This window comes from Muntiacus reevesi, chromosome 4 (genome assembly GCF_963930625.1).
Source record: "Muntiacus reevesi chromosome 4, mMunRee1.1, whole genome shotgun sequence".
NCBI classification, from domain to species: Eukaryota; Metazoa; Chordata; class Mammalia; order Artiodactyla; family Cervidae; genus Muntiacus; species Muntiacus reevesi.
The window spans coordinates 150,119,743-150,146,898 of NC_089252.1; the positions used below are offsets into that span (position 1 = coordinate 150,119,743).

General features: G+C 36.7%; 1 protein-coding gene across 3 annotated transcripts in view; it reads left to right on the forward strand.

The window, feature by feature from the left end:
* SCAF11 (SR-related CTD associated factor 11) overlaps window positions 1-27,156 on the forward strand; it is an 89,820-nt gene that overhangs the window by 18,067 nt on the left and 44,597 nt on the right. For 2 of the 3 annotated variants that reach the window (XM_065934567.1, XM_065934568.1), the window contains exons 2-4: window positions 13,192-13,245; window positions 18,780-18,861; window positions 21,064-21,221. In XM_065934567.1, coding sequence (XP_065790639.1) covers window positions 18,801-18,861; window positions 21,064-21,221 — 219 coding nt within the window. In that variant the 5' untranslated portion in view covers window positions 13,192-13,245; window positions 18,780-18,800. Of the gene's footprint in view, window positions 1-13,191; window positions 13,246-18,779; window positions 18,862-21,063; window positions 21,222-26,399; window positions 26,569-27,156 lie in introns of those variants that run through there. The other variant, XM_065934569.1, reaches the window with a different exon arrangement.

The window sequence follows — 27,156 nt, forward strand, 5'->3', positions numbered from 1 at the left end:
CTAATTATGTCCGACTCTTTGTGAACCCATGGACTATACAGTCCATGGAATTCTCTGGGCCAGAATACTGGAGTGGGTAGCCAGCATTTCACTTATATGCAGAGTACATCATGCAAAATGCTGGACTGGATGAAGCACAAGCTGGAATCAAAATTTCTGGGAGAAATATCGATAACCTCAGATACACAGATGACACCACCCTTATGGCAGAAAGGGAAGAACTAAAGAGCCTCTTGATGAAAGTTAAAGAGGAGAACGAAAAAGTTGGCATAAAACTCAACTTTCAGAAAGCTAAGATCATGGAATTCGGTCCCATCACTTCATGGCAAATAAATGGGGAGACAGTGGAAACAGTGAGAGACTAGTTTTTTGGGCTCCAAAATCATTGCAGTTGATAACTGAAGCCATGAAATTAAAAGATGCTTTCTCCTTCGAAGAAAAGCTGTGACCAATCTGTACAGCATATTAAAAAGCAGAGACATTACTTTGCGACAAAGGTCCATCTAGTCAAAGCTGTGGTTTTTCCAGTAGCCTTGTATGGATGTGAGAGTTGGACTATATAGCTGAGCACCAAAGAATTGATGCTTTTGAACTGTGGTGTTGGAGAAGACTCTTGAGAGTCCCTTGTACTGCAAGGAGATCAAACCAGTCAATCTTAAAGGAAATCAGTCCTGAATATTCATTGGAAGAACTGAAAATGAAGCTGAACTCCACTACTTTGGCCACCTGATGCGAAGAACTGACTAATTGAAAAAGACCCTGATGCTGGGAAAGATTGAAGGCAGGAAGAGAAGGGGATGACAGAGGATGAGATGGTTGGATGGCATCACTGACTGAATGGACATGAGTCTGTGAGCAAGCTCTGGGAACTGTTGATGGAAAGAAAAGCCTGGCGTGTTGCAGTCCATGTGGTCGCAAAGAGTTGGGCATGACTGAGTGACTGAATTTAGCCTTTCCCTTCCTCTCCAGGGGATCTTCTCATCCCAGGGATCGAACCCAGGTCTTCCACATTGCAGGAGGATTCTTTACTAGCTGAGCCACAAGGGAAGCCCATGTGTGAGGCATGCCATTATGTGTGATTATAATAAAAAAAGCGACAAAAGATAGATCTAGTATGCGAGAATCAAAATTGACTCTTGCTGGATACAATTCCCTGCTGTCAAAAGTCCATTCCACAATTTTGTGGGAAAAGGGACAATGACCCTTCTAATTGCTGTGTCAGAAGGATCTTTCTGGGAATGTCTGCCATCAATGACAGCTTTCCAGATGTTGAGATTTGTCTTCCTTTGTTCCCCTTGGATAAGTGTTCACTTTATACATGTAGACTTAGAAATATTGAGCTTCAGATCCAAGAGGCAGCATCTCAAGAAATTTAGCACTCTTCTATCCATGGGAAGATGCAAGAGTCAGGTTTCATTAAAACACTTACATGTAAATACCTATATATTTATAATCAACTATCTGGGGCCTGTAATTCTGCATTCCCAGAGTTTCCTCATGGTTCACTATAGGGAGTGACTGCTCTCTGATTCCCTTTCCTTGAGGTTCATTGGATTATTTTAAAGGGCTTGTAGGATATATTCCATTTCTCAGATCCTCCCCTCTTGGTCAGGAATTTGACCAATATTTGGGAGACATTTCATGATCAAATTTTGTCCCACAGCCTTGTGAGGCTTATCCCAAATCAGGTGAAAATTTTTACTATGTCACTCTAGGTGTTAACTTTTGGACCAGGCCCCATCAATAGTTAAAATTCTTCAGATTCTAACTTAATATTATTCAGGAAACATTTTCCCTTGTTGTTTCTTCCAGTACCTAGAATCACACTATTGGAGTTCTTTCCCCAAAATATTTAGCCATAGACGTTTTGTTAGAGGCCTGATTTGTGCATTGGTTATTGCAAGAGATAACAGTTTTATAAATTAGACTATAAATAATGCATTTAGTAACATTGACAGTGGCATAGTGCAGCAAGGAGACAACAAGCACATTTTGAAAACAAGGAGCAAATTTAAACAATGATTAGTGTAACTAGTTGTAATCCAGTTGCAATAATTGAGAGATCAAAGGAGCCATAACTGATTTAATGAGCTATTTGCAGTTTCACTGCACAGTCCATGCATACTTAGATATGGATGGCTTAATATTTGAGACAAGCATATGCTACTGGCAGGATCAACCAGGTAGAGACAAAAAAAGATAAATATTTCAATTTTGCTCACAAAAGTATAATTTACCAAGTTATCGTTAAGTCATAATTAATTTAAGGAGAAGGTTTTCCTTATACTTGGAAAGCACAGATTTAAACCAGTAATCTTTTTAGATAGAAACCATAAAAGTTATAGCCATATTAACTTGTTTACTCAGTCCTATGTAACTAATCTTTTTTGTTAACAACTTTATGAAGTTGTTAGGTTTCGCATTAGAATTCTTCAGTTTCTTACTTGGTTCAGCTTTATGGTCTGAAAGTCAGCAACGTGTATAGATCCAAAGTCTTTTTTATAAATCTCGAAAAGGAAACATTTTTAGCTGTAACTATCTACTAAAGACTCAAAAAAGGCACAGTTTTCATCTGATTACAATCCCATTGACAAAGCAGCCTGCTTACTGTTAGGACATACGACACTTTCAGGAAATAACTAGAATTATGATTGATAATATTCTACCAGGACATACCAGATTCTTAGAAACTCTATAATCTCTAGATATCTATGCTATTTATCGTATAACTTAAAATTTATTATTTGACAACACCTTCCTTACAGTTTAACATACCAAGTGAACCTAATTAGTTTAACATCTCTCCTTGGGGTGCTTCAGGGACCTTTGAAGCACTCCACAGCTAGCAAAAGGTAAAAGGAACTTTATTATAATTTGATTTGGGAAGTCTTGTCAAAGGAACACCCATCCCAAGAATACATTTCAGAATACAACAGGACCATGGGTCATGGTGAAACTTAGCCAAAGGGCCGATAAAAGACTTCAAAGGCAAACATAGAGAGTACTTTAAGAATTTTCCAGTTTGTTGTGATCCACACAAAGGCTTAAGTGTAGTCAGTGAAGCAAAAGTAGATGTTTTTCTGGAATCACAACAAACTGTGGAAAATTCTGAAAGCGATGAGAATACCTGCCTTCTAAGAAGCCTGTATGCAGGGCAAGAAGAAACAGAACCAGACAAGGAACAACAGACTGGTTTCAAATTGGGAAAGGAGCACATCAAGGCTATATATTGTCATGTTTATTTATATGCATAGTGCATCATGCGAAATGCTGGACTGAATGAAGCACAAACAGGAATCAAGACTACAGGGAGAAATATCAACAACCTCAGATATGCAGATGACACCACCCTTATGTCAGAAAGTGAAGAAGGACTAAAGAGCCTCTTGATGAAAGTGATAGAGGAGAGTGAAAAAACTGACTTAAAACTCACTATTCAAAAAGCTAAGATCATGGCATCCAGTCCCATCACTTCATGGCAAATAGATGGGGAAACAATGGAAACAGTGAGAGACTATTTTCTTGGGCTCCAAAATCACTGCAGATGGGGACTGCAGCCATGAAAATGAAAGATGCTTGCTCACTGTAAGAAAAGCTATGACAGACCTGGACAGTGTGTTAAAAAGCAGAGACATTGCTTTATCAACAAAGGGTCCATCTAGTCAAAGCTATGGTTTTTCCAGTAGTCATGTATGAATGTGAGAGTTGGACCATAAAGAAAGCTGAGTGCTGAAGACTTGGTGCTTTTGAACTGTGGTGTGGAGAAGACTCTTGAGAGTCCCTTGGACTGCAAGGAGATCCAACCAGTCAATCCTAAAGGAAATCAGTCCTGAATATTCATTGGAAGGACTAATGCTAAAGCTGAAGCTGCAATACTTTGGCCTCCTGATGCGAAGAACTGACTCATTGGAAGAGACCCTGATGCTGGGAAAGATTGAAGGCAGGAGAAGAAGGGGATGACAGAGGATGAGATGGTTGGATGGCATCACTGACTTGATGGACATGAGTTTGAGCAATCTCTGGGAGTTGGTGAAGTACAGGGAAGCCTGGCGTGCTGCGGTCCATGAGGTTGCTAAGAGTCAGACAAACTGAGTGACTGAACTGAACTGAATAGATTACTTAAAATCTAAATAAACATAATCTGCTATCAAAGTCAGTTTAGCATCTTCAGAAAATATGACTTTTAACAGAGAGAAAAGCCAAATTTACTTTTGCACCAGCTTACTTTAAGATTCATTTACTCAATTAAACTTGTTTTAAACTTAGCCAATCCTTACTGATCACATACAAAACCCTTTTGGGGGTCCATTTTCCATAAACCTTTCATCACTTACTTTAGCCCAGTTTTAGCTTTTAAGTTACAGAATGTCTGGAGAGATCCTGTAACATATATTTGTAAAAGTACACTTTGATCTCTTCTCATTTGCACTTTATTTCCTCAGAAGTTTCTTCACATTGAGTTACTTTCTTTGCTGACAGATTTGTAACAGATATAATAAATCTTATTTAGCTTATATTAAACTCAGGAACAATGTAAGTATTATACTTAATATTCCATTTAATGTTGTGACTCAGGACATGCCTGTTAGATCAACCAAGTTCAACATTAATTCCAGGTACCAATTTAATATTGAATATTTCCCAGTTCACGTAAACCTGAAATTTATTTAGCTTAATTTCTCTTGTATTTAGAATTGCTTGGTTTGTAAAACTAATTTTTGTTAGTTAGTTACAAAGTTAGTTACACTAACTTTTGGTTAAGCCAACAAAATAGGGCTCTTTTATAGTTCAGCCATGACAATGTTATCCAAAGACAATAGCACATACATACAGGCATCAGTTCTTATTTCAAGATTTCAGACTGAGTCAGGTACAACAGTGTAAAATCCATCAGTTTACTAAAGAGGTTGGATTAAAAATTAGGTTTCTCACAGACTCAACAAGTTATACTTGTCAATGGTCCCAACAGCTGCTTAGGGCCTCGTCTCAATATTCCCTGATCTGGGCCTGCTAGCCAGGAGCAGCAAGGCTACTGAGTGGCTTGCCAAATTTGTTACCAAACTTGCTCTGCTTGCTGCAGGAGAGGCCAGTGAATCCGAGGGACTAGGTGTTGAGGCAAGAAACATGACTTTATTCAGAAAGCTAGCTGACTGAGAAGGTGACAGATTAATGTCTCAAAATAAGCATCTTATCTGGGGTCTGGACGCCAGGTTCTTATTGATCAGAGATGGGTTGGGGAAGGAGGTGTGGGAAAAAAGTAAAAAGGCCTTTTGTTGTAAATACCTCCTAATATGGAAAGCCTCAGGCAGTTAGTTCAGTTCAGTTGCTCAGTCCTGTCCAACTCTTTGCGACCCCATGAACTGCAGCACACCAGGCCTCCCTGTCCATCACCAACTCCCAGAGTTTACTCAAACTCATGTCCATTGAATCAGTGATGTCATCCAACCATCTCATCCTCTGGCGTCCTCTTCTCCTGCCTTCAATCTTGCACAGCATCAGGGTCTTTCAGATGAATCAGTTCTTCGCATCAGGTGGCCAAAGTATTGGAGTTTCAACTTCAACATCAGTCCTTCCAATGAACATTCAGGACTGATTTCCTTTAGGATGTACGGGTTAGATCTCCTCGCCGTCCAAGAGACTCTCAAGAGCCTTCAACACCACAATTCAAAAGCATCAATTCTTTGGCGCTCAGCTTTCTTTATAGTCCAACTCTCACATCCATACATGACTACTGGAAAAACCATAGCCTTGACTAGACGGACCTTTGTTGGCAAAGTAATGTGTGCTTTTTAATACACTATCTGGGTTGGTTATAACTTTTCTTCCAAGGAGTAAGCGTCTTTTTATTTCATGGCTGCATTCCCCATCTGCAGTGACTTTGGAGCCCAAAAAAGTAAAGTCAGCCACTGTTTCCACTGTTTCCCTGTCTATTTGCCATGAAGTGATGGGACTGGATGCCATGATGTTAGATTTTGAATGTTGAGCTTTAAGCCAACTTTTTCACTGTCCTCTTTCACTTACATCAAGAGGCTCTTTAGTTCTTCTTCACTTTCTGCCATAAGGGTGGAGTCATCTGCTTATCTGAGGTTATTGGTATTTCTCCTGGCAATCTTGATTCCAGCTTGTGCTTCATCCAGCACAGCATTTCTCATGATGTACTCTGCATATAAGTTAAATAAGCAGGGTGACAGTATACAGCCTTGACGTACTCCTTTTCCTGTTTGGAACCAGTCTGTTGTTCCATGTCCAGTTCTAACTGTTGCTTCCTGACCTGCATACAGGTTTCTGAAGAGGCAGGTCAGGTGGTCTGGTATTCCCATCTTTTTCAGAATTTTCCACAATTTGTTGTGATCCATACAGTCAAAGACTTTGGTATAGTCAATAAAGCAGAAATAGATGTTTTTTTGGAACTCTCTTGCTTTTTCAATGATCCAGCAGATGTTGGCAATTTGATCTCTGGTTCCTCTGCCTTTTCTAAACCAGCGTGAACATCTGGAAGTTCACAATTCACGTATTGTTGAAGCTTGGCTTGGAAAATTTTGAGCATTACTTTGCTAGCGTGTGAGATGAGTGCATTTGTATGGTAGCTTGAGCATTCTTTGGCGTTGCCTCTCTTAGAGATTGAAATGAAAATGGACCTTTTCCAGTCCTGTGACCACTGCTGAGTTTTCCAAATTTGATGGCTTATTGACTGCAGCACATTCACAGCATGATCTTTTAGGATTTGAAATAGCTCAACTGGAATTCCATCACCTCCACTAGCTTTGTTCATAGTGATGCTTCCTAAGGCCCTCTTGACTTCGCATTCTAGGATGTCTGGCTCTAGGTGAGTGATCACACCATTGTGGTTATCTGGGTCGTGAAGATCATTTTTGTACAGTTCTTCTGTGTATTCTTGCCACCTCTTCTTAATATCTTCTGCTTCTGTTAGGTCCATACCATTTCTGTCCTTTACTGAGCCCATCTTTGCATGAAATGTTCCCTTGGTATCTCTCATTTTCTTGAAGAGATCTCTAGTCTTTCCCATTCTGTTGTTTTCCTCTATTTCTTTGCTCTGATCACGAGGAAGGCTTCCTTATCTCTCTTGCTATTCTTTGGAACTCTGCATTCACATGGGTATATCTTTCCTTTTCTCCTTTGCTTTTCACTTCCCTTCTTTTCACAGCTATTTGTAAGGCCTCCTCAGACAGCCATTTTGCTTTTTGCATTTCTTTTTCTTGGGGATGGTCTTGCTCCCTGTCTCCTGTACAGTGTCACGAACCTCCGTCCATAGTTCATCAGGCACTCCATCAGATCTAGTCCCTTAAATCTATTTCTCACTTCTGCTGTATAGTTATTACGTATTTGATTTAGGTCATACCTGAATGGTCTAATGGCTTTCCCTACTTTCTTCAATTTAGGTCTGAATGTGGCAATAAGGAGTTCATGATCTGAGCCACAGTCAGCTCCCGGTCTTGTTTTTGCTGACTGTATAGAGCTTCTCCATCTTTTCCTGCAAAGAATATATTCCATCTGATTTCGGTGCTGACCATCTGGTGATGTCCATGTGTAGAGTCTTCTCTACACTGCCTCAGGCAGGGGAGTGTGCTATTGTTTAGGGTCATTCACAGTTGGGCAGGGTTAGAGTATCTCTGTGAGCTAAACAAAGGCATTTTAGGTTAAGGGTCAGGCAGAGGGGGCAGGGTTCTCTGAAGCAGGCCATTATTTGTAATTATAATAACAAAAGCAGCCAAAGGCATAGATCTAGCTTGCCAGAGTCAAAATTGACTCTTGCCTGTTATAGTTTCTGAGACACTAATGATTTTTTCCCCAATATTTTTCTCTGTGTTGTTCAGATTGGGTAGTTTCTGCTCTTGTGTTCAAGTCCACTGATTTTCATTCTGCTCTGAGTCTGTCCAGTGTGTTTTCTGTTTCAGTTATTGCATTTTTCAGTTCCAGTATTTCCATTTGACGGTACTTTATATCTTCTGTTTCTTGGCTGTGATTTTCTAGCTTTCCATGTGTTTCAAGAGGATTTGCTTTTACTTGCTGAAACATTTTTATTGCCTGCTTTAAATCTTTGTCAGACAGTTCACCCGGTGCTCTACTATCTGTGTCTTCTTGGCATTGGTTTCTGTGCATTGTCTTTCCTCATGTTGCTGTTCAGTCCCTCAGTCATCTCCAACTCTGTGACTGCATGGACTGCAGCACGCTTGACTTCCTTGTCCTTCACCGTCTCTCGGAGCTTCTTCAAACTCATGTCCATTGAGTCGGTGAGGCTGTCCAACCATCTCATCCTCTGTCGTCCTCTTCTCATGCCTTCTGTCTTTCCCAGCATCAGGGTCTTTTCCAGTGAGTCTGGTCTTTGCATCAGGTGACCAAAGTATTGGAGCTTCAGCATAAGTCTTTTTTCAATGCGTATTCAGGGTAGACTTCCTTTAGGATTGACTAGTTTTATCTCCTTGCAGCCCAAGGGACTCGCAAGAATCTTTGAAAGCATCAGTTCTTCGGTGCTCAGCCTTCTCTCTTGTCAAACTCTTATATCCATACGTGACTATGGAAAAACCATAGCTTTTGACTATACAGACCTTTGTCAGAAAAGTAATGTCTCTGCTTTTTAATACACTGTCTAGATTTGTCATAGTTTTTCTTACAGGGAGCAAGCGTTTTTTAATTTAATGGCTGCAGTCCCCACCTGCAGTGACTTTGGAGCCCCCAAAAATAAAGTCTTCCATTGTTTCCCCATCTATTTGCCATTAAGTGGTGGGACCAGTTGCCATGATCTTAGTTTTTTGAATGTTGAGTGTTAAGCAACTTTTTCACTCTCCTCTTTTACCTTCTTCAAGAGGCTCTTTAGTTCCTCTTCACTTTCTACTGTAAGAGTGGTGTCATCTGCATATCTGAGGTTGTTGATATTTCTCCCGGCAATCTTGATTCCAGCTTGTGCTTCATCCAGCCCAACATTTCACATGATGTACTCTGCATACAAGTTAAATAAACAGGGTGACAATATGCAGTCGTGACTTACTCCTTCCGCAATTTTGAACCAGTCTGTTGTTCCATGTCTGGTTCTAACTGTTGCTTTTTGACCTGCATACAGGTTTTGCAGGAGGTAGATCAGGTGGTCTAGTATTCCCATCTCTTTAAGAATTTTCCAGTTTGTTGTGATCCACACAAAGGCTTTAGCATAGTCAATGAAGCAGACATAGGTGAGTATTTGAAATTTTTTGGTTCTCTTTATGTCAAGTAGTTCTGAAATGTATTTTGGACATTTTGAACAGTTTACAGATTACTGTCTCAAGCTCTCTATTATTTCCTTGGTATTTTCTAGATCCCTGAAACTACCCCCTTCCCTCCCTACACACATACACACACCTTTCTGTCCTCTGGCTAGAAAGCTAGGTCTTTGTTTGCTCCACTGTGTTGGGTACGTTCCACAATCGCACCTGAAGCCAAAACACCAGAAGGCAGGAGAATAATCAAGGAGAGTAACCCAGAGTTTCTTCAGTCATTATGGATGGTGCCTTTCCCTAAGAGTTTTAGGCTTATGGTGACTCTGCTGCTACTCTTGCAGCCATCAGCACCATAGGATTGCTTGGGAACTGGCCCATGGGGAATGAAGAACAGAAAGGAAAAAGCAAAGATTTCTCTCACTATTGAGTATTAGGAGACCCCTTTCCTGCTCCTTAGGCAGAGCTGGAGGCTTTTCTTAGAGCACATGTGAATGCTTGCTTGTGCCAGTGTGCATATCTCTTTTCCCCTCTCTGTGTCTCTGCTTCTCTCTGTAACAGTGGTCACTTTATAGGTTTCAGGTTTCATAAAGCCTAACTTTGGGGCAAAGTTTGGTGGGAAATAATTATAAACGCACTGCCAGTTTATAATCTATCTGATCTGGGACTCTTCCCCAAGCTTCCTGCTACTGTTTCACTTTTAGCTTTCAGTTAGCTTCTCCATTCATTCCGTCTAGAATTTATAGTTTCATTCCGTGAGGTTATTAACAAGATAGAATGTAGTTAATCCATTTCACATAGAATGGAAACTTCCCCTTTTCACTTTTTATGTGTTTTAGAATGTTACGTCAGCTTGCATTTTCTTATTTTATAGTTGAAAATGGCAATTATATCTTATTTTTTTCAACATATATATGATCCTGGCATGTATAACAGTACAAGTTTTATTGAGGAGATTATGCTACATTAAGTGTAGAAGGAAATAGGAACATTAGTTTCTCTTTCTGAGTAACAGCATAGTTTTCATGAACTCTGATTTTCCAAAATTACATTACATTTGAAAAACTTCTTCTATTTCAGTTTAATCTATGTTTTAATCTATGCCCAAGGATTAAATGGTTTGCTTTTTTGAAAATGTTTTATTTTTATTCATCTTAACTTTTAAAAAATGATTTGTTCTAATAATTAGGTTATTGGTTATTATAGAGCATAATATGATGCGACATGCTTCATATTAGTGGACCTTCTTGACATTCACTTGCTGTTGGAGACATTGCAAGATTATTAGAGACATTTTGAAGACATATTTTTACTTCCTGGATTGATATATGGAGCTGGTTTTATTATAAAACCTATAAATGTGGATGTCTTCAGCTTCTTTATTTTCATTTTACCTGATAAACAACAAGACATAAAATTGTTTGTTCATCAGTAAACAGTGCTGAGAAAACAAAACATTTTTTTGTATATAGGTGCAGGATGAAAGAATTGAATATGGAAAGATTCCTCAAAATTGCTTTTGTTGATCAAGTACTGACAAGCAACCCAATAACCCTGTTGAAAACTGAACTAGAAAAGCTTTTCCAGGGACTAATGTGCATTAGTACCTGAAAGCAGAGCATGTGTCTTAGTCTGTTTGGGCTGCTATTACAAAACACCAAAACTGGGTGGCTTATAAAGAACAGATTTATTTCACAGGGTTCTAGAGGCTAGAAGTTAGAGAACAGGGTGCTGTCATGGCTGGATGAGGGTCTTCTTCCAGGTCTCAGATTTTCCCTGAGATGGAAGGGGTTAGGGATCTTTTTAGAGCCTCTTTTCTAAAGCACTGATCCCTTTCATGAGCAATTTACCCTCTTAAGCATGTCCTATAGGCCCCACTTATTAACAGTGCTGTCTACCCTTAGGGGTTAGGGTTTCAACATGAATTTTGAGGGGATTAAACATAAAGACCATCAGTTCAGTTCAGTCGCTCAGTTGTGTCCGACTCTTTGCGACCCCATGGACTGCAGCATGCCAATCCTCCCTGTCCATCACCAAGTCCCGGAGTTGACCCATACCCATGTCCATCGAGTCGGTGATGCCATCCAGCCATCTCATCCTCTGTTGTCCCTTTCTCCTCCTGCCCCTAATCCTTCCCAGCATCAGGGTCTTTTCCAATGAGTCAACTCTTCACATGAGATGGCCAAAGTATTGGAGTTTCAGCTTCAACATCAGTCCTTTCAGTGAACACCCAGGACTGATCTCTAGGATGGAGTGGTTGGATCTCCTTGCAGTCCAAGGGACTTTCAAGAGTCTTCTCCAACACCACAGTTCAAAAGCTCCCGGCTTCTGTCGTCAATTCTTCGATGCTCAGCTTTCTTCACCGTCCAACTCTCACATCCATGTGACTACTGGAAAAACCTTAGCCTTGACTAGACAGACCTTTGTTGGCGAAGTAATGTCTCTGCTTTTAAATATGCTATCCAGGTTAATCATAACTTTCCTTCCAAGGAGTGAGCCTCTTTTAATTTCATGGCTGCAGTCACCATCTGCAGTGATTTTGGAGCCCCCCAAAATAAAGTCTGACACTGTTTCCCCATCTCTTTGCCATGAAGTGATGGGACCAGATGCCATGATCTTAGTCTTCTGAATGTTGAGCTTTAAGCCAACTTTTTCACTGTCCTCCTTCACTTTCATCAAAGTGTGTAAATAAAGCAAAAGTTGAAAAAAAAGATTGATTGTAAGTCTTCTGAGTTTTATATCCACTTCAGTTTTACTGTTTGATATTATAACTAAATTTGATGCTGGAAAAATATGTAACTATTGTAATCATGAATAGAGGGAAATTGGTGTGTTATTTTTTTAATTTCATGATGTTCAGTTAGATATTAATATGTTCAGATAAGTTGTATGAAAATGTACTGTGTTATAAAATTTCAAGAAAGAATAGATACTTCTTTTCACCTGTATGTCCAGACATTAGTCTGAAAAGCTTTTTTGGGGGATAAAACTTTATTGTGTGGAATTAGGTACCGTGTATCTTTCATGTTTGCTTAGTTGTCACTTCCACAGAGAAAGTGTAAAATTATCAAAAAATCATTTTACCTATTTGCGTATATCCTTCATTAATTATGAAATTTAAGATCTTCACTATCATGTTTACTTTGACAATTCAAATTTTGAGTCCTTAATTTAAAGATGGAAATGCTATAATGGTACAGAGTATTGGGTAGGGAGGAGGAGAGTTAGGAAAATGCATTTTAAATCTTTTTGGTCCCAGTTGAGAAGCCTCTTTTACAAAGGCATATGTTGCAAGGATATGGTGCTCATTGTGTGTTTCTGTAATGCCCTGTGCTTGCTGCCATTGTAGCACCTGCTATGCGGTTACTTTTTTTTAATCAGGTGTGTCAGTGCTTAAGGCCTGGTGGTGCCTAGAAAAGAGGGAGTGCTGACTAGATACTAAGTGAATTAAATAGGCAGACTGTGGAAATGTGGGGAGTTCTGTGGGGCTGGTTGAGAAAGAGGAATAAGCGAGATGTGATTACTGGCTAAGGATACTTAAAATCTGGAGTTCAGGAAATAATTTAAATACTAATAGTTGTTGAATTTATGGGCTGGTTAAATATCTTTTGTGTATCTTTTTCTACATTGCTTTATTAGGTGATGAGACTAAGTCTATTTGTTGGGGTAGATTTTTTTTTCTAATTCTCCGTTACTTTGTTTTCTGTTGGTTTTCTCCTATATGCTGAAATGTGATTTCTTGTGCTTCTCTTTCCCTGAGCAAAATAGTTTCATTATTGTTTACTTCCAGGACCTATGTGTGTCTTCATATTTACAGGCATATAGTCATTCTCTTAAAATGTTTTACATTCTAAATAAATTATACTCACATCTGGTGGCCCTCTGTAATAAGTAATTCTTTGTACTTTCCTAGTCTCCTTTTTTTTGTACCCAAGTTGAAAGTGAAGTGAAATAGGACTAATTTTCATAATTCCCTCTCCAGATAACTTTGATGGAAAGCCGGTTCCCTGACTGCTCGACCTGAAGAATCCTAAAGGTAAGAAACCTCGTAAATAATGTATACTTATTAAAAACTAAACGAGAGTTTTAGAAAATTGTGGTTGGAACTTTACTTAAACATGACCTTTTCTTTTTTCCTGGAGTAGCCATATGATGCAGGCTTCCCAGGTGGTGTAGTGATAAAGAATCTGTCTGCTAATTCAAGAGATGTGGATTTGATCCCTGGGTTGAGAGGATCCCCTGGAGAAGGAAATGGCATCCCACTGCATTATTCTTGCATGGAAAATTCCCATGAACAGAGGAGCCTGGCAGGCTCTGAGGTCTATGAGGTCACACAGAGTCAGACACGAGCAATTGAGTACACAGACAGCCATATGTTACAGCATTTAGTGTTTCTTTTCCTATGCCTATATAAAGTAGAAAGTAAGATACAAAAATCCTAGGGCTCTTTACTGTGTGAGTCCTAGATTTTGTGTCTTGCTTCAACATTTTTATTTTCAGATAAACCAGAATCTTGATAAATAATGTCCATGTAGAGTAAGTAACTTACTTATCCTTGTGTAAGTTCTGTTTGAAGAACTATTTGATAGGTTAAGTTTTGTAAACTTTTTACTCATATCATTCTTTCCATATGTGGATAGTCTTTGTAATACAGGGGTTTTACAAATTTGTTTGTAAAAATAATGAAAGTCTATTCTTAATGAGAGTCATACAGATTTATCATCTTGAATCCTTTGGTATACCTAAAATCTGCTTGGGGTGGGGAGTTATTCATTTGTTTGTGCACATGTGCTAGTTGTTGAGTACTTCTTTTGTGCTGTCTGAACATTGTAACCTCAGACATGCAGAGGACACCACCCTTATGGCAGAAAGTGAAGAAGAACTAAAGAGCCTCTTGATGAAAGGGAAAGAGGAGAGTGAAAAAGTTGGCTTAAAGCTCAACATTCAGAAAACTTAAGATCATGGCATCTGGTCCCATCACTTCACAGCAAATAGATGGGGAAACAGTGGAAACAGTGACTGACTTTATTTTTGGGGGCTCCAAAATCACTGCAGATGGTGATTGCAGCCATGAAATTAAAAGATGCTTACTCCTTGAAAGGAAAGTTATGACCAACCTAGACAGCATATTAAAAAGCAGAGATATCACTTTGCCAACAAAGGTCCGTCTAGGCAAGGCTGTGGTTTTTTCCAGTAGTCATGTATGAATGTGAGAGTTGGACTATAAAGAACACTGAGTGCAGAAGAATTGATGCTTTTGAACTGTGGTGTTGGAGAAGACTCTTGAAAGTCCATTGGACTGCAAGGAGATCCAACCAGTCCATCCTAAAGGAGGTCAGTCCTGGATGTTAAAACTGATGTTGAACTGATGTTGGACTGATGTTGAAACTGAAACTCCGATACTTTGGCCACCTGGTGTGAAGAGCTGACTCATTGGAAAAGACCCTGGTGCTGCAAAAGATTGAAGGCAGGGGGAGAAGAGGACGACAGAGGATGAGATGGCTGGATGGCATCACCGACTTGATGGGCATGAGTTTGGGTCAACTCCGGGACTTGGTGATGGACAGGGATGCCTGGCGTGCTGTGGTTCATGGGGTCACGAAGAGTTGGACACGACAGAGCGACTGAACTGAACACTTTAAATGAATTATGTGTTTATGTAATTTGATTTTCATAATGACTGAAATGGTTACTACTTTATTTCCATTTTGTAAATGAGGAAACAGGCTTAAAGAAGTTGTCACATTACTAGTAAGTGTCAGACTAGTTAGTGTTTGAATGCAGACAGTTTTTTTTCTAAAACCTGTGCCAACAGGACATTACTATCTGTACTGAAGAGTGCTAGTATTACAGCTCCAGCACCAAACATGCAAATAAAGAATATTCTAAACAAAAGCTTGTCAAAATAGCTCTCTTGAGGCAAACAGGTCTGTTTATAAAGTCTTAGTAAGATTGCTTTATGGTGGAAATCAGGTAGGAAAAAATACTAAGGGGAGTATTCTGTAAGTGATTTAAAAATTAACAGTGACAGATCAGAAGCAGATCAGTTGATTATGTAGCAAAGAAGCTGGAAAGAAAATAATTATTACGCTGAAAGAGTTAATTGCCTCAACCTTACTCTGAAGCAAACCGAGTTGAAAACAAGTTGAAAACTCTAGAAGCCAGATTGATAAAATAAATGTACATAAATCAACAAAAGTATATAGCCTTCAGGCAATTTTTAAAGAAACTCAAGGAACCATTGCAGAAGCATTGACTGAGATGTGTAATAAGTAGCTGTTGTGCTGTGGTAACAGTTGAATACAAATGTAAATCAAGCCTATACCTAAGAAAGCTTGAGGGGCTCTGCAGTGAGAGATGGAGCCACATCTCCAAAGAGGCAGCCTTTCATAGTCTTTAATAGGGTTGGCAAACTTTTTCTGAAAAGGGCCGACCATAATTATTGTAGACTTTGCCACTGTCGACAAAAAAATAGGTCACAACCTGAAAGTAGAGTTATTTTATTTGGTGGGAATGTTTAGGACTCTGAGCCCGGGAGAGAGCATCTCAGTATTTCTGAGAAAACTGCTCCAAGGAGGCAGGAGGGGCAGTCAGGCTATATACAAGTTTGCAACAAAGGGAGCAGGCAGTCTGAACATCAGAGATCAGATATCAAGTTAAGAAATTTAGCATTCTGTATATGGGAAGATGCAAACCTCTGGGCTCACTGAATTAATTTCTCTCATATTCATCTCAGCCATCTGGGGCCAATCTTGTTTCCTTGTTCACCTTGCTTCTTGTATTCCCCCAACTCCTCAGCAGTCACCGCAAGGATTGGCAGCATCTGCTGGATCACAGTTTTGGGAGTCCGCATTCATACATAGAGGCCAGAAATTGCTGATGGCTATGTCATTTCTTGTTGATTAATATGTCAGGAGATATTTTTATTTCACACCAAGTACATGGTTTCTGTCGTAATTATTCAACTTTGCTATTGTAGTGCAAAAGCAGCCATAGGAAATATAAAGAAATGAACATGACTGTTCTTCAACAAAACTTTACAGAAAATACTTAGCCAGCTTTTGACTGCTGGCCTATAGTAATAGATAGAATCCTCCCTAACACACATGCATCACTGAAAAATAGCCTTTTAATTTATGGTTTCTTCAAGGGAAAATAAAAATATTAGTAACATCCTTAGAGGGAGTATCAAATTTTTGAGTAGTTAATTGGAGGCGCTTCCTGGTTTTATTTAAGACAAATTTGGATGGAAGATCTGCTTTAATAGTAATGGTTTGCATTTGATGCTTGTTTTCTTGTTATTGCTAGGCAGTGTCATAAGCATGGATTTGCTTATGACAAAGTTATAATTTTTTTTGAATTCTCAGTCATAATGGGAGAGATGGTATGCTACGAATTTCTCCAAATGAATTATACTCAATTATAGATCATACGGAAGTTTAATATAATTCTAAAATCAGCTTGATTTGGAAGTTGTTTGTAAGTGTTTCTCAGGCATTACTGTGTATATGAGTCTTACACAGAATTTGATAAAACGCAGATTCTTACTCACTAGCTAGGGTGCTGCCTGAGGTATCTTGCATTTGTGTCAAGTTCTCAAGTGATATTGATACTGTCCTTCTGAGTAAACATCAAGTGGGACAACAACCTATGACTCTCTGAATATTTTTGAAGTGTTTTATCTCAACAATTCTGTCGTTCTAGTTACTCACGTCTGAATACTGTGAAGTTATACTGGGATCTTCTCTAACACATATGCCACATTCAGTCTATCCTGATGGCTGTATTTTGAAAACTGCTGGAATCTGAGCACTTTTTATCACCCTTGCTTCTCCTTTTAGTACAAACTGCTGTAATCTCCCCCTCTAGATGAATGCAGTGGTCTTGGAGCTGGCCTCTGCTTAAAACCTCCTGGCCCATCTCACTCGGAGAAGTCAGTGTATTTACCTTGATAAACTGTTACATGATACCTAAAGAATAGCACCAGAAGTATAACAAATGTTGTGTATGTAGGCTGAGTGGAAAGTTTTCCTTTTGTTCTTGACATTCTACGTTTATTAAGGCAGACTGTGATTGAATTAACAGTTTAAAAGTAACTAATACTGAGTTGAAATTCCAATTTTTAACTTATTAAAACCTTTAAATTATTCTTATATATGTTAGTTTCTGGTTGGGTTTTGAGTCAAAGTATAGGCCCTTGCATTTCTCCTTACTTAGCCTAATAGAGAAATTTCCTAGGCAATATATAATCTTTAATGTAGAAATTCACAGGTTTACATTATTTAAAATTCTAATAGAAAAATTACTTCATACACACATGGGCGACTCATAACTGATGAACTTAGTGGGTTCTTATGCCTAGATATTCCAAAATATATTTGAATAGTTCTTTGCAATTGCTTGTCTTGCAATAATCCAAGAAAGAATTCTAAAGTGTGCATGTGTGCTCGGTTGGGTTCAGCTGTTTGTGACCCCATGGACTGTAGCCTGCCATAGAATTTCCAGGCAAGAATACTCATGGGTTTTCATTTTCTCCTCCAGGGATCTTCCCAACCCAGGGATCAAACTGGAGTTTCCTGGGTCTCTTGCATTGCAGTCGGATTCTTTTACCACTGAGCCACCTGGGAAGCCCTAGAATTCTAAGAGTTGATTTAAAAAATAATTTTACCTCATAAGTTTGTTCCCCTTAACTAACAAATTAATTTTCTTTACTGTTTCTCATTTGTCTCTTATAATCACCATTTTCCTAGTTCTCTAGGTCAAAGTAATCTTTTACTCTTTCCCTGTATTTATGTAGGTACCAAATGTTGGAAATACTTCAGCTCTTTAACATCTTGCTTCTCTGTTCATTTCACAGCCAGTTACTCTAGCTGTGCAAGCTTCCCTGCTTCTGATCTCTCCCTCTATAGCCCATTCTGTGCTTTGCAGATCATTCTTTTAGAAGATTCGTGTATATTGCTTACATCATGTCAATCTTAAGAGGAATCTATAAGATTGAATCTAAACCTCTCAGTCACTAGAGATCCATCTTTAATCTAGCTCAGCTTGATTTATATTGCTCTCGTTACCTTCACTGTAATCTTTCAGATGAACTTCTTGGCTTACACGCCCATCCCTCCTCAGTGTATACACACGGTTACACTTGTACCACTTACTCTTAGTTGTCAGATTGGCCCACCTATATGCTATTTTATTAGTTCATTCTGTGTTGCCGCTTAAATGTGTTTAAGCTTCTTAAAATACATAACCTATCAACTTCAATAAAAACTCCAGTCCAAATTGATCTCTTTTTCTCTAAGCTCCAGTTTTATTCATGTCTGTACCACAAAATTTATCATGAGTCTTTGTTACTTAATACATGTATAAGGCTTCTCCTTTCAGAAAGACTGTGCTTGGTGGCAGGGAGTATAAAAGTATACTGGATTATCCAGAAAATTTACTGACTTGATTCATATTTTGTTCTTTTATGTGTAAAATAATTTCTTAGAGTTTGGGATTTAAACAAATTAATTATGTATATTATGTGTACAAGGCAAACATAAAAATTCTCTGTTATCATTCATCCTGTAGGAAATCCTTTTTCAAGGAGAAATGAAGAAGAAAACTATATGTACCCTAAATGTGGGCGATCAGGACTATGAAGATATGCAAGGTAACTTAAGTTTTATAAAGCTTTGTGTTGAAAGCAAAACTTCGTGTTTCCAAACTGTTAGTACATATTTTTTTGTTTACAAATTTTCGTTGTTCTTAAACTCTGAAATAGCTGCCTAAATAAGAAGTGCACACTTTTTTTTTTCTGGCTCTTCTCATGTCTTGTTTGCAATCAATCATGGTTTTTACTTCATTGAACTCCTTTTATTCTTAAATTTTTGCTCCCTGCTGATTTCAGAATGACTTTTTTTGGTCGTTCATTTGTTTTTATCATTGTTGTCTTCTTTTTTTTTTCATTCCCTTTCTTCTTTCTGGGAAATAAAAAAATCTTAAGAGTTCCTTTAGTGAAAGTCTATTGGTGGTAAATGCTTCAGTGTTTTTAAATTTTTATCCTCTTCTAAGCTTTTCAAAGAATGATAATACAATTCTGGATTGATAATTACTTATTTTGTCTCTTAGCACTCTGAAGTTTGGTTTTTTGGTTTTTTTTTCCCCCTTTTGGGCTATTTTCTAGTTTTTCTTACTAGCTGTCAAGAAACGTCCCTTCAAGTTAATTGTCATTCCCTTGTAGATGATCTGTCTTTTTCCTCTTTTTGGTTTTAAGATACTGTTTTCATCTTTGATGTTGTACAGTTTGGCAACATTGTTTCTAGACATGGATTATTTTCTTTTCTCCTATTTAGTATACCTTGTGTGCCCTTTATCTGTTGGGTTGTGTTTTTTGTTTATCATTTCTCAGCCATTACTACTTTAACTATTGCCTGCCCTTTACTCTCTTCTTCTAAACCTCAGTTAATGTGTTAGACTTTGTTCTGACCTCATTTTCCAACCTTCTTTCACAGAGTACATCTCCTTTTCTGTCTGTTAGAGTCTGGGTAGTTTCTTCAGTTCTTCTAGTTCACAGATATTTTTTTCTTCTGGGTCTAATCTACTGTTTAGCAAACTCTAGGAGATAGCAAAGGACAGGGAAACCTGATGTGCTGCAGTCCATGGGGTCGCAGAGAGGCAGACACAACTTAGCAACTAAACAACAACAATAGTGTAGTCTTTGAAAGTTCTAATGTTTGAAGCCAGTGGATATCTAAATAAATTTATAATGAATATAGTATGTAAAATATAAAAATAAATCTCAAGTCAACTTATTTTCTTTGGCTTGGTGATGTTTGATTATGAGGTGTGGAATCCTGAGGACCTAAATTAGGGATGTTATCATTCCGAGGATTTATATGTATTTGTTTTTTTCTGAACCCATGCTGGGACCACTTTAACCCCATTTGAGGGTCTTGGCTTAAAAGGGGAATCTCCCAGAGTCAGTTTCCCTACCTGGGTTGGTCCTAAAGGTTAGTCTCTAGATCTAAACACTAGTATGAACGTATGTTCTCAGGGTGACCTCAGCTTTTCCATTTGCTTGGCATATACTGGTCACATTTTAGCTGACTGTTTCTTTATTTTTGTTTTATTTTATGTCATATCTTGGAGTTTCTTTCACTTTTGCGCAAGCACTGCTTACTTCCTCTGTGTTGGTTACATTGCTGGTAGGTGTTTTAAATGAGTTACAAACCCTAAGGGGTATAATTTTTGGCATTATCTATTCAGATTACAGATGTACAGATGCATTGGTCTAGAATTCCATTTTTAAGAACTTATCTTATTGATATACTATTAAAAGTGAGAAACAAGTTTTTCATTGTTTGAAAACAAGTGGTTGTCCCATCTTTAGATTGAAACAACAACAAAAAACTCAAACTGGTGTGTATAGTATTCTAGCATTTGTCTGAAGAAGGAGGTTTAAAAGAATATGTATTAGGATTTGCTTGTGTGTACATTCCATTATGTCTTTGGAAGAACACAGAACAAGCTTAACAGTTGTTACTTGTTGCACTGGGTAGAACTGAATACATACAGATGGATTTGCTTGGGAGATTTGTTACTATAACGTTTTTTAAATTTTTAAATATTTGAACTGTATGATTATTGTTTTAAAATTAAATTCATGAAAAATTCTTTTCACTCCTCCTTAAATTTAAATTAGTAAACATTGGAGGTTTTGTGCTCAAGGAGTTTGTTTCTTAAAGTGCATCTAAGATCTAATTGCTTTGTAGAAGGAGGGCCCTTTAGAGTAATCAAGTCCATCATACTACCAGAAACATAAGTCATTTGATCTGGCGAAATTGAAAGCATATGTGACTGCTTTACTTTATAGGTGAAGAAAACAAAGATAATACTGCTACTACTAGTGTGTTGTACAGTGAAGCTGATAGATGTCCAATATGTCTCAGTTGCCTGTTAGAGAAGGAAATTGGTTTTCCAGAAAGCTGTAATCATGTCTTCTGCTTGACCTGTATTCTTAAATGGGCAGAGGTGAGTCTGAGTATTAAATATTATTGTATTTTAATTCCCTAGCATGATTTCATTCTACCTAAAGACTTGATACTGCCTTTCACAAATTATTTCACAGTAATGTGTTTTTTTCCACTTAGGACGAATGTCTCTGTATTGCTCCAATTTTGTTGACTATTCTCTTCTAAACTTTATATATTCAGCTTTTTGTGCTTTTGTAATACAAAAATATAAATGCATACCTAAAAAAATTATTGGAAAATAGTTTAGATATTTTTTTCTGGTAGAAACACAGTAATTCATCTTCAGTGTACTTGACCTTCTTGTGATTATATCTGCTTACTACTAATAATGCTTTCTCTCTGCTTTGTGTTTTATATTTTTCAGAGAATTTTTATATAGATTATTAAGTTTCTTTCCTATATCTGCCTTGTGGGATAACCAGAACAGATGTAACAGTGTCTTTACATTTTACAGATGAGGAAAGTTGGATTCTGTGTTCTATAACTTGGCCAAGGTCTCATAGCTTAAGAGGCAGAAATAAATTTATAACTGCATTTTCTAATTCCCGTATTATGAACTATTTTCAAAGTTAGAGATATATTGAGGTCTTCATAGATAGCAAATGATTGAGAAATAGAAAAATTTGAGACTTTTAATGTATTATGTTGATACAGTTTGTGCCAAGTAGATCATACTACTGTACAGTGAGTATTCGTTATGAGCCCTGTTGTTGTGAATTGTGAAATGAAAACTTGTCACACAGATCATGTTATATTTTTTGAGTTAGTAATTTGTCAGTGTGTAAAAGTTAGTAAAGGAAATAAATCTTAAAAATATTTTTAGTATTAGCTGCATTCAAATTGTTTGTTGTCCTTAAGCACATTAGAATTAATTGCCTTTTGCATAATTGGGGTTTTCACAGTTCTGTGTCTTACATATATTTCATTAATAGTGTGGAAAAGAGAACATAACTGTACTGACTATGGCCAAGTTCTGGGAAGAGGAAAAAAAGATTTGTTATACCATTCGAATTTATAATAGCATACTTGAAACAGTTCTAATTAGATAAAAGTCTAAACTGGTCTTTGGCAAGAAAGGACTCAGGATAGGTGAAAATGTATTTCGGGAAAAAATCTTTTGAGTTTAATTATATAGTTTAATTCTGAACACTCCTGTGTGTTTGCAGGAGTGTTTACTAATGAAATGAGAATGCATATTTTTCTCTGCCACCCAACTAATGATTTCATCTGTGTTAAATTTAGTGCACCATGGTTTGCTCTGTGATTAGGTATCTTAAAAGTAGAAGCATTTTTGCTTCCAGTAGAGAAACAGTTACTAGATGGGCAGAAGTCTTCAATTTGATGCTTTTTGTAAGATTGTATGCAGTGACCACATAATAGGTTCAGCAACCGTGATTTGAGTGTGTGTTTTTCTCTGCAGATGAGAATATATAAAATAGACTTGATTCACCTCCTTCATTACACTACATGTATTTTTGATACAACCATTAGCTTTATCATGGTGTGCAAGTTCAGGTTTCTCTAGAGTGTGAATCTTAAAGTGGTACTACGAGGTACATATTCAATTCTACTAGATAGTGCTAAACTTGTCTTTTTTAACTCTTGCTGAATATTTTTAGGTTGAAAATACTTGATTACATACATAATGTTGTAATCAGCACTTTCCTCTCATGTAATGTCTTTCTTGTTTTGTGTTTCTTCTTTGTATATAAACATTTTATTGAAGCCAAATTGCTTTAAAAAGAAAATACTTACCTGCTGTACTACCATTAATTGTGTTAGAGAGTGGGGGAATTGGGATATTGTTTAAACAAAAGTAGTTAACTTTGGAAGTAGAGAATAAACAGAGTATTTTGAAATATCTCATTGTCCATAATGGGAATAGCATACATCAGTTAAATAAGCCATTTAAGTTGAGCAGTAACAAGAGCACAGTCTTTTAATAAAATGTTCATTATAAATAATAAATGAATATTGGTTAACAAAATCACTTAGGATTTGAACTAAATTTTCAGTTTGAATTTTTTATTGGTATGATAAAAAATTAGATATGTTTGAGGTATATAAACGCTTTGACAAATAGAAGCGTTTCATATTCACTGCTGTAGTTATTCATGGCCATTAGTTATTAAGATCTCTCTTCTCATTTTCCTCAGCCTCCTGTTCTTAAAAGAGAGGCATGTAGTTTACTTTGGATTTCAGTTTTAGCAATAAGTGTCCATATTCAGTCTCTGTTACTGGCCAGGCTTGTGCTAATAAGGCTTTCATGTATATTCTTTCATTTAAATTACTGTGTTAATTAATGGTTATTTGTTATTCAGGGCAAGGATCCTGAACTCTTAATTTGTTTCTAAATACTTCAAGAGATAGCCTAAAATAAAAATACTTTTTAAAAATTGACCCATTGTTTTAAATTTTATTAATGTTCACTTCTAGTAGGAAGTTAGAAATCAAAAGTGAGATTTACAGTGATTGGAAATCTACATAGTAAGAAAAAGTACAAAATGTATTCAGGGTCACCTTCCTAGTCTTCTCTTTCAGAAGTTCTGCTTAAGTATCTGAGATTTGTACTCAAGATTCACTAAAATATGATATGGAGTAGTTATCAAGAACCAAGAAGAACTCATTTATTTACTGTCACCATAATATTTTAGGCATTGAAGCAATTCTCCGTAAGAGACAAGTAAAGTATATAATAGTCTAGTATATTTATTTTAGACACACTCCTGGAATTTCTCATGTTCTTAAAATACCTATATCCAAAGTCACTATTAGTTTGAATTTCTTTAAACTCTAAAATTTTGATTCTGTGGTTATTTAAAACAAAAGCTGTATGAGGATTTTAAAGTGAGTAAGTAACTGAATTTAGTTGCTGGATATTTCATAGCATTTACTTTACCTAGGGCAGAAAGATTCATGGAAATGATGATCTTCATGGCCCAGAGCCTAATGGCTTCCCATTAGGGACACTAGGATAAATTGAAATTAAACATGTCTACTCTACTCTGTTTAATTTCAAGGATCTCAAGAGATGGTAAGCCTGTTGGTTTATAAAATAAAAATGATGATTTTGAAATAGAATATTAAATCTAAACAAAGACATAGTAATTGGCACTTTAAGAAAGTTGAAATTCTTGCTGTTTTAAAGCATCAATATTAGAACTGAGAATCTGGAACTAAAGGAGACCTTTGACCTGATGAAATATGTATAGAACTAATACATTAAACTTTATCAGCTACTTAGAAAGTTAAGTATTTTTACTGTGAGCAAAAATGCAGTCTAAACATATTGAGGACATTTAGTTTACACATAAGTTTAATCTTGATTGTCTGAGTTTGCACATTTTAAAGTAGATAATTAGAAAGGCGAAGGCTAGAATAGTTTGACACATGGTTATAGTATTCACAGCCAATCATAATTATGATCCTCAATAGACACTAGGATAAGCTACACACACTCACACATACATGTTAAGAAAATAAGATATATGGTTTGACAGGTTGTCAAGAAGTGGTTAAAAGTTTGACCCTTAAAAGGTTTAAGTTTGAGAACTTGGAAACATTTCATGTTTGAAGTGTTTAAGGTTTTGTTGTTTTTTTTTTTAAACTCTGTTTAAAGGAATATGCAATATGTCTGATTAGGAGGTTCTTGATATCCACTGGGGTTCTTTTCACTTTTAAGTAATGTAAATATTCCCTGTATTTTTAAAGTAACTTTTAAATGTGATTACCTTTCCTACTGTAAACAAATTATCCTCCCTCAACTTGCTGACAGCTTCAGTTTGAGAAAGTAAGGTTAATGAAATAAAAATTTGACAATTGGCAAGGGTATGTTTTCTCTCATGAGACTAGAAATGAAGAGTCTTACTGTGGTGATATATGGTTCTTGAAGAAGTAAGACAACAGTGTTCAATGCAGACAGGTGAGGAGTATATTTTTGAATTAATAATACCAAGAAAATCAAAATATGACTAGTTGACTTATATCTTCACTCCTGATGTGTTTTATACAGATGTTCCGTTAAGCAGTGGGTAGAAAAATTTATGTATCATTCTAATGATTAGACTATTGTTTGGTAACATAATTCAGCAAAGTTTTATTGCCTGGATTTTCCCAACAGTTTTTGCTAAAATTTAATCTTTCTTTACTTATGAACTAAACCAAATCTGTTACATAGTTCTCAGTGAACAGTAATTTAAACATATCTGTGGAGCACTACCATTAGTCTTTATCTTTATAAAGCATTGTTAAATACATTAATTCATTTAATTATTGCAACTTATGCAGTAGGTGATTCATGGCTGTCTATCTTCATCCTTAAAGTAGATTAGAGGGGTTGCTAGTTCTGACATCTCCAGAACTTGAATTTGTGACTGATTATTCCAAATTCTCAGTTGTTCTCACTCTGTAGGTTAATTCTTTGGTATAACCTTTGATAGAAAAAGAATATGTTTATATTGTGAATGCTCATTTTCTAAAGCATATATATATATATAATAGATTTTCATTACCGGTTGGATGTATATTTCTGTATAGTCTTAATTTTAAATGTCAGATTTTGTAAAATGATTTATATAGATAGTTTATGGGATTTTCTCTTTCCGTGCTAGAAAAAGAAAGTCTTAACTATTACATGTGAAAATAAAAGAAAAAAAGATTAAAAGTAATTCTATCCAACTGTTGTAATACATCTTTAAGAAAACGAAAAAGTTTCTTTTGAGTAGTTAAACTGTTTTCTTGCTGTTAATTTTATCACTGACAGCCTTTTGTCTTGTAGGGATACATTCCTGAAAGTGGGTTATAAAAAACCATAGTTTCATTAATATGCATTGACAAGGACTGTCTTGAAAGAACTGGTTAAATGTGATAGGGTATATGTAGGCTGACTACAGGTGAGCATTTTCATTAGGGGTCCAGACTACGTATCTTCGGACCATCAAGGCGAAAGGATAGGTCCTGGTGAATGGCTTTAAAAATAAGCATCAACCTGTGATAGTGTAATTCCTAAATCACTTTTGTTGATTTTTGAACTGGAGTTTTATATAATGTGCTCTATTTATCAGTAAGAGAGATTGATGTTTTAGAGATTCCCATGGACAGACAAACCTACCTAAAGCATAGGAACTGAGATTAGTCTTTAAGCACTTACCTTTAACACTTGCTTCTCTCTCTCTAGGAGGGGCTATCGGTAGGCAGCCTTTGTGATTGAGGATAGAGCAGCAGCAGGAAGCAAGAAATATTAGAAATCAAGAATCCTGAATTCCCAAATAAGGAAGGTTTCCTGTTCTTACATTTAAATATGGGTTTGTCTGAGCTGGGAATTTACAACGCTTCAGAATACTAGGGTATGTTTTACTGAAATCATTAGGAAGATTCTTTTTTCTATTGAAATCGCCTCCTTAACTGATACAACTTTACTAGAGAGCATTCACAGTAAAATGTATGCTCTATTCTTTTAATACACGTTACATTGTAAAGTAGTGATCAAATTCTGTTCATTTTCTAGCTGTATCACAAAGTTGAATGATATTCTATTAGTTTGCTGTGAAACTAATTAAATTAGACACTTTAAAAATTGCTAAAATAAAAGTCATTGTCAGTTAAAATAGGTGAAAGAGCATATATATATATATATATATATAGAAGGACTCAAAATGGTGAATAACCAAAGTGTATTTATTTTTGTTGTAAAATTTGGGATAATTTTCTTCAGAACTAAAAATACATCTTAGAGCAGAATTAAGTGTATTTTAAAATTCCATTAGTTTAAAATGTGAATTTTTAAAACTACACAACTTAAAAACTAAATTAGTTATTTTAGTGACACAAACTCAAGATTAGAATATCTTTGAGATTTTCTGAATGGATATCTGCTGGATTATGAGAATGAAGAATCCTCAGGAATGCTTTAAAGTTAGGCCAATGCAAACCAT